Source organism: Protomyctophum bolini, assembly GCF_963924005.1.
Source record: "Protomyctophum bolini genome assembly, chromosome: 9".
NCBI classification, from domain to species: Eukaryota; Metazoa; Chordata; class Actinopteri; order Myctophiformes; family Myctophidae; genus Protomyctophum; species Protomyctophum bolini.
In genome coordinates this window covers 3369306-3380791 of record NC_137870.1, presented here as the reverse complement: position 1 = coordinate 3380791, position 11486 = coordinate 3369306, and the positions used below count along the sequence as shown (strand labels likewise).

General features: G+C 43.9%; 2 protein-coding genes across 2 annotated transcripts in view; one reads left to right on the top strand and one right to left on the bottom strand.

Annotated features, from left to right (window-relative positions):
- tpst1 (tyrosylprotein sulfotransferase 1) overlaps nt 1-11486 on the bottom strand; it is a 224171-nt gene that overhangs the window by 86389 nt on the left and 126296 nt on the right. The window lies entirely within an intron of this gene.
- The window catches only part of sgsm2 (small G protein signaling modulator 2), a gene marked incomplete at both ends in the record, with an annotated part of 132013 nt that overhangs the window by 78612 nt on the left and 41915 nt on the right, over nt 1-11486 (top strand). The window contains 6 exon segments of the mRNA XM_080771550.1: nt 758-892; nt 5294-5456; nt 5765-5829; nt 6819-6964; nt 9147-9275; nt 10297-10479. Of these exon segments, the coding sequence (XP_080627676.1) occupies nt 758-892; nt 5294-5456; nt 5765-5829; nt 6819-6964; nt 9147-9275; nt 10297-10479 (821 nt within the window).

Genomic DNA, 11486 nt, shown 5'->3' with positions numbered 1-11486 from the left:
TTTTCAGTAAAGCAAAATGTCCTGCTGCTGCCTCTTGCAATTATGCAATTTTTTATGAAACAAACACTTTCAGGATATAGAAAGAGAATAATTCAAGCTTTCCGTACACAGCTGCGATGTCGGTGAGTTTGACGTCGTTTAATACAATCAGACAGGACTTTTCTGTGTGGATGAATGGAAGTTGCACCTATAGGTATAGCACCTTGCCATTAATTAACTTATTATGGTAAGATGCAGAGGCGTGCACAGACATTTAGAGGGGCAGGTGCTCAAGTGAAAAAAAAGGGCACCTTGTTGTGCAGCACATTTTGGGGCGGGAACCCATTTTGGTGCTTTATTAGCTATTGAAAAATAGCAGATCTACAAGCTCATAGCGCGCCACCGAGTGGCGCGCTACGAGCTTGTAGGTCTGCTATTTCTCTTTTAATCGAAGAACCACTGACATAGAAACATAGCTTTAGATTGTGGGGGGCCTAAATAATATAGTAGAAGCGTTTTTTTATCAAGATTTTATCAATGTCACCGCTTGGTCTACACACTACAAATTAAGGAAAAAAAGGAAAAAATAATTGTTTTTTTTAGAGCACTTTGCCAAAAAGGGCAGGGGGTGCTCTAGCACCCCCTCTAGTGTCTATCTGTGTACGCCACTGGTAAGATGGCCGCTGTCTGCATACGGAGAATGGGGGGAGCGCTCCTCCATGTCCTAACTGTGTTCTCTGTTGTCCCGCGGCGGCGGCGGCGGGCATAAACCACACAGTCACCATAAACTACCACCACACCACGGGCAGCCGCCCGCCTTCGCTGGACGACGATGAGGAGGAGGAGGACAGGCTCCACGCCATGATCTCAATGATCTGCTCGCGGAACCTCACAGACCCTAATGTCATGAAAGGTTTTTATCTACCTGAATGCCCCTCACCCCCCCCGCCCCGCGTGCCTGACCCCCCCCCCACCCCACCTCATCCCCCACTCCTCCTCCTCCTCCTCCTCCTCCTCCTCACCCCTTTCCTCAAAAAACCACCCAATAGGGCCTCAACCATCATCGACCAACCGCCAAACTTTCAGATACTTTCAGAGCGGCTGTTTTTTTTTGTTTTTTTTCTCTCCCGGAAGTAGAATCTCCCATTCACTAAAGGGCAGTCCATACTGTCTCCGACTATCGAACTTTTCGTCTGAAAGCTCCGGTACAACTACAACATGACGTCACTCGCAACTTCTGAAACGCATTCTTCCGATTTTTTGTTCAGAAAGCTGCACTCCCAGATGTTGTGACTCGCCGAACTTTACTTCGGAGAAAAAATTAAAGTCTGATCTTTTCGACGAAAAGTTCGCTGGTCGGAGACAGTATGGACTGCCCTTTACTCCTACCACGGACGTTTCAGAGAGTCCTTTACAGTGCTATATATATATATATAAAAACAATGCTTGCTTCGGGTGAAAGAAATGACGATCGCGCGGCACTTTACAACCGCCCAGACGGCCGGCCCATAGGACCAGTTAGGCCTTCAAAATAAGGGCCTATATACAATGAAACGACCGTGGCAGAAGCGGAAAAATTTAATATAATTCATATCTGGCAGGGAATGTGTTTTTAAACATTTTTTTTCTTTAAAAAAAATACATGATTGCATAAAGACGTGCGTGGCTTCTACAGAGCTTCCTGTGCAGCCTGTTTTTTTTTTTTTTACAATTGAACATTTTTTTTTACGACATTCTTTTTTTACCGATTAAAAAAAATTGCTCCGTGGAGAAAATGAATGGGAATCTCTACTTCCAGAATCTGACTGTTGAGCTCTCTGTACCCTTCCATTACATCATGCCCCCCAGCCCACGCCCCCCCCCCCCCCCCCCCATGTGGCTCTGTCTGTGTGTGCTGTGCTTGTAGCCGACCCCAACAGTGCACGGGGGGGACGGGGGACGTGTCATGTTGTTTAAACATTATTTAAGTTCAAAAGCCGCTGCTGTGCATAATCCATAAAACCTTTTGAAGGCTTATAGGTGTACTGCTAGTACTCCAAAACTAACAGAGATCAAAAGCACAAAGGATTAATGTCCTCACACCGCATACTAGCTCCCTTTAGTTGGAGTTCATCATCCAAGAACAGAGTGACGTTTTGAGCCAAACCTTTAGCCTGGTAGACGGTAGTGATATTATCAGCATCAGAGTGAATGCTCAAATCGGACAAAATATCAATCATTTGCCAGACAAGTCTATATGGAGTTGATTGTCGTCGATATGTTGTTCCAATGATATAATATTTAAAACATATTGTGCCCCTCACTTCACACAGGGGGTGATTTTAGTTTTGCTTTTTAATGACTCCAAGCAAGTCAATAGTGAATGGAGTCACACTACGCTACATAGCCACTAGAATTGATTATTTTTGTTAATAATCACTCATACTAATGGATGAGTGGATTCCGTCTTGGTAGAGCAATAGAAGTCTGTTCCCCCGGCAAATGTCTTTAACCCATTCTGACCTGAGATCAGATTCTAAAAATGTCAGTGGTTCTTCGATTTTTCAAAAATAGCAGATCTACAAGCTCGTAGCGCGCCACTCGGTGGCGCGCTATGAGCTTGTAGATCTGCTATTTTTCAATAGCTAAAGCATAACGTGATGCTAAACACCAAAATGGGTTCCCGTTCAGAATGGGTTAATGACGTTTTGAGGATGAAAGGGAATATGAGTATCAATATGAGTTTTCCAACCAGAAAGGCTTTTCCTGTCGGTCAAGAGATGTAGTGATTATCATCTACTGGACCCCCTCTGCATTGTGGTTCACACCCCAAGACCAAGAAATGTCAGCAACACTTACACAATTATTTTCTCATGGCAAAAAAAAGTGCAGGACAACAGTGGCAAATACATTGGAACATGGTATCATTTAGTGCCTTAATGGCATTTGGGATGAAGGATTTTTTTTAATGTTACGGTTAGCTTTTGGTACTTTGTACCTTGAGACCCCACTGGGTGTAGCACACCAGTGAGCCGACATTGCTCGATAGCAGCACCCTGACTCTGTTTAACCAGAATGGAAACGGAGCCTTCATTAGTATCATCGATAACACCTGTGTGCAGGAAGTCGGAAGAGGACCCCCGAAAGTAGGAAGAGTTGTTCTGTACGTGTGCCTGCCTTATTTGTTTCGGTCTTATAGGGTCCTATTCTGTCTAATGGTCTGGCTACTGTGAAAACGACTGTCCTATACCAGGAGTCCAAATTGACCTTTTTCAAGTCAGTAACTCACGAGAGTGTAGACATCTGGGACCCCTGTAAAAAAAAAGGCTCAGTTGATTTAACTCTGGTGGTCCTCGGATCGGATCGGACGTTTGAGAAGCAGTGCATTAGAAGGTACTGTATTGCCTTTGGAGCAGCACCCCTCAGCACTGTTGGGTCTGGGGTTGGTTGGTTGGTTGGTTGGTTGGTTGGTTGGTTGGTGGCAAAATGCTTTGCTTTGATAATTTGCTGTGGGAATCGGGATTTTTATGCAGCGTTTTTTCCCCGTCGGTTTTCCTGAAAATCGCAGTCCAGTGTGCAACCACCTTTGATGTCATTCTGTTTACCCCCCCCCCCTCTATAACTACACCCTTTCATTTCTGACTTGCAACATGCTTGACTGTTCGTTCTGCATGGATATATGCACACGTTTCATTGTTATGCTTCATATTTTTATTAAAAGATGGGGCTATAGTGTGTGTTGGAATAATGTCTCAGTCCCCCCGTCTGTCCGTCCCCCCCCCTTCTCTCCCTTTCTTTTTATTTCATTTTTCTAAATCAAAATGTGTTCTTAGTCTCCGTCTTTGCTTTGGCCTTTCCGTTCGTTCTCCTATATGTGTTTTGTGCTGTTGTTTTCTTTCTCCCTCCCCTGCCCTTAGGTTTGTTTTTTTGCTGCAATGCTGTTCACTGTAATTCTTCACTAATACCCACCATGCCCCATCCCGAACCCCCAGTCCCCCCCTTCCCCCCTCTCCCCCAAGTCCCCCATGCCCCCCCCTCGGTCCTGTGGGGTTCCGCAGTAGTAGAGACGTGGCGGTTCTTCCTGAAACCCCCAAAACTAAATCGCCTAAAAGTCGTTTGAACTCGTCTTTCGGTTCCAAAAGTAACCGAATAAAGAGAGCAAAACAGGCACTCTCTCCAGCAACTTATGTTTTTGTTTTCTTTGTTTACTACTACTACTACTACTACTACTACTACTACTACTACTACTACTACTACTACTACTACTACTACTACTACTACTACTACTACTACTACTACTACTACTATTATTATTATTATTATTATTATTATTATTATTATTTGGGGGGGTTTTGGCTGGGGTGGGGGTTTCATGATTATTATGAATGACATATTTATGACAGGTCATCAGCTTCAACCTGAAGAATTAAGGTGAAGAGCATTTATTTGATGCTGATATACATATTTTTTAAGGTTTTTCTTTCCTTTTTCCCCCTTGTGTTCGTTCCCTCTGACTGGTGTCCATTTTCTTGATTTAATTTGTTTATTATTTTGTCAGTTCCTTTGGGGATATTATTCCTCTTGTTCTGGCTCTCTGCATCCAGCATGCCGTGTGTGTCCCTTCCCCCTTCAATCTGCACTTCTCTTTAGTTTAAACTATCCCTCACATGTCTACTACTGTATTCTCTCTCCCCCTCTCTCTCTCTCTCTCTCTCTCTCTCTCTCTCCATGTGCACTGAATGCCCCTTCCCTCCCCCCCTCCCTCCCCCCGCATGGCTGCCCTGTATATCCCTCTGGCTGCGCCTGTCGATCCTTTCCCAGAATGCAAAGCCTGCTTTCCTTCCAGCTTTACGCTTCTTCTTATAAACCGTTTCCTCGATATATATAATCCTCATGTACTGTTTCTATCAACTTTGTGTCACTGTAGCAAACGTTATTATTATTATTATTATTGTTTTTTTTCTTCTTTATATCAGAGATCAGCTGAAGTATACATAGGGCCCTATACTGTACATGTTCATGAATCATGACGAAGTATAATGTATTTTCTGGTTGAGCTGAGGGACCTATAATACTTCATATAATATGACAGCCGTAAATAAATACACACTGAATGTGAATGTGTCATTTTTAGAGCTACTGTACTAAAAAGCTTGAAGATCAATACTTGGGTCTAGCCAACGTTAATCCTAGAATTGATAGCGCAGGACATTAATAATATGACTATAGTCCACATGTCTTCTTTAGTAATGAGAGACCCCTCTCTCTCTCTCTCTCTCTCTCTCTCTCCTTCTCTCTCTCTCTCTCTCTCTCTCTCTCCTTCTCTCCTCCACAGACCACGGTGACCACGGCCTGGACGCCCAAGGCTGCTTCGGAGGCAGTCCAACGCTGTGGCACCGAGCTGAGCTGACGAGCCACGTGTCATGTCTGTCCTGCTCCACCGGGGGCAGCAGCGTGTCCTTTGACTATCCGGCGGGCTGCACCTGTTCTCACGAGCCGTCGGATATACATACGTACGCTTAATATGCATACACTACTACTACTGTACTACACGCAGGGGCGGCCTTAGGAATCTGGAGGCCCCGTTTCAAGACCAATTATGAGGCCTCCATATACCTTATGACATAATTATTTTGTTGATACAGCCGTATTGATGCAAATAGTTTGACAGTTTAATATCACACGCAGCCATTACTCTTATTGGGTAGGGGGTAGGGTGCAGGGGGTAGTGGGTAGGGGGTAGGGTACAGGGGGTAGGTGGTAGGGGGCAGGGTGGTTGTAACTCATGTTCTTTTCTGTTACCCAGTGTCCCTCTCAAGATGCTTTGTCAGAACATGAAAAGACAAATTGTCTCCAGAGCGTTTTATGGTTGTAAGTATTATGGTCTGATCTCATCATAATCCATTCTCATACTTTTATTTGCTTATGCTTTCAAATATGTTTTGGTGGGACCCAAGACATGATACTGACCATGAAACTGACATGATGCTGACCATGAAACTGACATGATACTGACCTGCTGACCATGATACTGACATGATGCTGACCATGATACTGACCATGATACTGACATGATGCTGACCATGATACTGACCATGATACTGACATGATGCTGACCATGATACTGACCATGATACTGACATGATGCTGACCATGAAACTGACATGATACTGACCTGCTGACCATGAAACTGACATGATACTGACCTACTGACCATGATACTGACCTACTGACCATGATACTGACATGATACTGACCTACTGACCATGCAACTGACCATGATGAAAATAGCAGATCTACAAGCCGTTGCGACTCATTGTAGATCTGCTATTTTCAATAGATTTCGTACAAATGTTGAACTTCATTCTGCAATATAGAGTACTTTTACTTTTATGCCGATACTTTTGCACTTTTACTCAAGTACATTACATTTTCAATGCCGCACTTTTACTTGTAACAAAGTAGTTCTAAATTGCAGCATTGGTACTTTTACATAAGTAAAACAATTGAGTTATTTTTCCACCACTGCACAAGCAGGTATATAACCCATTTTGGTCGGGGACCCCTTTTGGTGTTATAGCATTACGTTATGCTTTAGCTATTGAAAAATAGCAGACCTACAAGCTCGTAGCGCGCCACTCGGTGGCGCGCTATGAGCTTGTAGATCTGCTATTTTTGAAAAATCAAAGAACCATACTGACACAGAAACATAGCTTTTTCAGAAAACTGTCAGGATGTAGAAGGACATTTTTAGAATCTGATCTCCGGTCAGAATGGGATAAATCAGGCAGTCTCCTTGTATCACGTCACTGCCTCCCTCATGACGGCTCTGTCTCTGTCTCTGTCTCTCTGCCCCCCAGGGCTGGCCTACTGTCGCCACCTGTCCACCGTGCGGACACACCTGTCAGCCCTGGTCAACCACAACATCGTGCCCCCGGACAGACCCTGCGAGGCCTCGGGGGGCCTGAGCAAAGACGTGTGGAGCAAATACCAGAAGGACTGCAAGGTCAGAGAGGCTGGGATGCATGCGTGTGTTTTCAGACTCCACCATGGCCCCGATAGCACTTACCCTCCTACCCCCCTTAGATAGCATTTCTGTAGACTTGGATAGCATTTGATACAGACTTATAGCATGTTATGTAGACAGCATAAGTGCATTGTATGTAGTCATAGCACGTCATAGTACATTATGTATAGCATAGTATAATATATATATAGTTTATATGTATATCATTATATAGATATTCCACTGTTACTTTCTTATCTTACGCATGTTTCATGATAAATGCTTTTTTATGTGATGTATTCCCATGCTTTTTTTGTTCTTACTTAATGTAAATCGCTCTGGATTAAGAGCGTCTGCTAAATGCCTAAATTGTAAATTGTAAATTGTCGTGGCACAGGGGCTACAGGTCTGTCTATATACCAGATGTAAAACTGCACTTATACTGATATCTGCTGGTGGAGTTCACAACAAAAGAATGATTGCCGTTGATCTCATGCAGCATGGTGAGGTGACTTCTGGTTGTACACAATGTACTGTACAATTACAATTTATTTACCATGAAATCGTGCATTTCCACTAGTCAGTCAGTCAGTCAGTCAGTCAGTTGGTTGGTTGGTTGGTTGGTTGGTCACCCCAGGTGACATTCCCATATACATACTGTATATGGGAATGTCAATAGGCCCCTCAGTCAAATATAGTCACATATGGCCATACCCCCTTCTGTGCCCATATTATGTTTGTGCCTGCTGCCACGACGACATTGGAGGTCAGACGACACAGCACTCCATATTTGGGGCGTGACTGCTTCGGGAACTCCTTATATGGTTATGGAGCAGCATAAATAATACCACGTTCATCATCATTCAGCTGCTAAATGACTATAGATCAATAGTTGTGATGTATTATTGTCTGCTACTGTACATCTTTAGTACAGTAAATGTACCACGCAGCATTGATCATGCGGCTCTATAATCTCCTCGTCCCAGTCTATTCTATTTTCATGCTAATGAATCTTTAATGGCTGTCGCCCAAATGGAGTCTCATAAGGGTGTGTGATATGACACCGCCATAGCGATTAACCCATTTTGGACGGGAACCCCTTTTTGTTATGCCTTAGCTATTGGAAAACAGCAGATCTACAAGCTCGTAGTGCGGCACCGAGTGCCGCGCTACGAGCTTGTAGATCTGCTGTTTTGTTTGTTTTTATCGTGAAAATGTGTCACAAATCTTTGGGGTCCCTGGAACCAACATATTTTCAGATGGGAGGTCAGCTAGTGGCCAATTATATAACATTTCTGGGGGTTCTTGACATGAAATATTTTTAGCAGCACTGACACAGAAACATTGGGTTTTTCCAGAAAACTGTCAGGATTGAGAAGACATTTTGTAGAATCTATAGTAGTGCCAGGTCTTAAATGGGTTAAAGGAGCTAAATGTACTCCTTCTTCATCACTTCCAGGGACGTAACCATTACTAATTCACACTCTATTTCTGTCTGCGAGCCGCCTGTCGTCAACCATCCGGTCTCTCTTTTGTGTCCGTCTCCATTTCTCACTGCACTTTTACTTCATTTCCCCGGATTCACCAGAAACGAGTTTCGAGTTTTGGGACATACAGTACAGTACCGACACCCAAACTTTTTCTTAGGATCAATTATATAATTTTCTTTTACTTAGCCCATTCTGGGCGGGAACCCCTTTTCTTTTTTTTTAAGCATTATGTTATGCTTTAGATGTACACGCGCTACAAGCTTTTAATCGTGAAAATGTGGTGCAAATCTTCTTTCAGAGCGAGCGTTTTGAACTCAAATCTTCTGGGGGGGTCCCTGGAACTATACATATTTTCAGATGGGGGGGGGGGGGGGGTCCCTGGAACTATACATATTTTCAGATGGGGGGTCAATTATATTTTTGGGGGTCCTTGACATGAAAATGTTTGAGAACGACTGACATAGAAACATAGGGTCAGGATTTAGAAGGCATTTAGTAGAATCGTTCCCAGGTCAAAATGGGTAAGGGAATATGTTGAAAACTTTAGAAATATAAGTATCGTGTGTGTGTGTGTGTGTGTGTGTGTGTGTGTGTGTGTGTGTGTGTGTGTGTGTGTGTCTCTGTGTGTGTCTGTGTGTGTCTCTGTGTGTGTGTGTGTGTGTGTGTGTGTGTGTCTCATGTTATGTGGCCAGAACTACAAAGAGCTGGAGCTGTTGCGGTTGGTCTACTATGGCGGGGTGCAGCATGACATCAGGAAGGAGGTGTGGCCCTTTCTACTGGGACACTACAAGTTTGGCATGGACAAGAAGGCAATGAACCATGTAAGACACACACACACACACACACTAAGGCTGTACCCTAGCCCTTATTTTAGGACTCGAACTTCGGCAGGAATTTTCGAGTGAACCTTCGGACCAATCATGACAAACACAATTTTTCGGGCCAAATTAGCAAGTAGATAAAACGGCACGTTACAACACGTTTTGTTCTTCTTTGTAATTATTTGGTCCAAAATATTGTGTGTGTTGTCATGATTTGTCACGACAAGAGATTAGCACGCAGGAATTCATTATTACCTTGGCTTGGGAAAGTCTGCCTGGGCACACGGCGCGCAAATATTTTTTTTGCATTAATTAGTTAATTAATTAGTCAATTAATTGATTCATTGATACTCATTTTAAATGGATTAATACTCATTTTTGCCTACAAATATTAAGTCCAGGTGTCTTAGAGAGACTGACGGGTGTAAATGTCAGGCTGCTACCAAGACACTTCATCCCATCACATTCCCAAATGTACACTAAAAACACACTCTCCCAGGCAGCCTACTGGTATTGAAGTAGTAGTGTTGAGTATTGAAGACGGCTAGTTTCTTTCGACTCACTTCCAAATTACAAATGAGCAAGATAGCATCCCCGCAGCATAGCAGCAGACAACAACAAGCGATGAAAATCCATTCAGCAACAAATTACAATTCAATTCTGACCTTTGATGTCTTCAATCATACATGTAGTAATCCATAATGAAGGGCGGACGCTGTTGTGGAGTTGTAAAGCTGAAGTCCTCAGGATACAACTGCTCGGCTCATCCTAGAGTTACGTTGCAGCACAATATGGGAAGAAGGGGAATTTTCAGCTGTGTTTTTTAACCCAGTGTTGTGCCCTGCACATGTAGTAACGGATGGGTTATTATTATTATTATGTGGGTGGGATATGCCCCTGCGCAGTTTATTCACTGTTCACCTCGCAGTCTGCTGATCGGTGTGTGTGTGTGTGTGTGTGTGTGTGTGTGTGTGTGTGTGTGCGTGCGTGTGTGCGTGCTCGCTTCATCGGTCGGCGATAGATCGACGAGAAGGTCAGCCAGCGCTACCAGCAGGTGACGAGAGAGTGGAAGGCGTGCGAGGTCATCGTGAACCTGCGGGAGAAGGAGATGCAGTCGGCCATCTTTGCCAAGCTGTCGTCCGGCAGCAGCATCGACAGCCACGTGCTGCGGCTCGTCCACAGAGACTCCACGCTCAGCAACGAGGTGAGCATCGACGTATACCCACAGGAATTAGCCCTTCACTAAATCCCAAAAAGCGATTGTCCAATGCCAATCCAAATAGTCTCGCAACGGTTGCTATGCAGGTCAAGCTCACCCCCAAGAGCTAAGAGCTTTGATATAGAGCGGCGCAGTCCCTCCCCCTTTCAGAACAACGAACGGCCCAGGAAATGAAAACTCAATGCATTTCCCCATAGGCAGTTTTTATTTAATTTATTTAAAGACCTTTTAAGCGTCGTACGAAGCCAACTCTTGTCGTGACAAATCATGACAACACACACAATATTTTGGACCAAACAAATAATTACAAAGAAGAAAAACAACAAAGAAAGTGTTGTAACCTGCCGTTTTTTTCTACTTTCTAATTCTTTGTTTGGCCCGAAATATTGTGTGTGTTGTCATGATTTGTCACGACAAGAGTTGGCTTCGTACGGCGCTTAAAAGGTCTTTAAATAAATTAAATAAAAACTGCCTATGGGGAAATGCATTGCCTTTTCATTTCCTGGGCCGTTCGTTGTTCTGAAAGGGGGAGGGACTGCGCCGCTCTATAGGAGCCCCGTAATTGCTAAATCCGCCTATGATACCAATAGAGCGTCGCAGTCCCTCCCCCTTTCAGAACGACGAGTGGCCCAGGAAATAAATCCCAATGCATTTTTCCCATAGCCATTTCTTAAAGTATTTATTTAAAGACGGTTACGCCGCGGACAAAGCCAACTCGGATCGTGGCAAATCATGACAATGAACACAATGTTTTGGGCCGATAACTTCCAGGTACGATGATGTCTCTATTGTGTTGGTTGGAGTGCCTGGCCACTACAGAGAAGAGTGGTGGGCGACACAATGCCTCGGTTCCACACAGATGTTCCTGACATTACAGTCGTCTGTCTCACTCACTCAAGAAGAGCCCTTTCCGCCAAATACAAGTGTATGCTACAATTAGTTGCTGTCAGGAGGAAACCTCATAACTCCATTTTTGACGTTTTCTTTGGGCA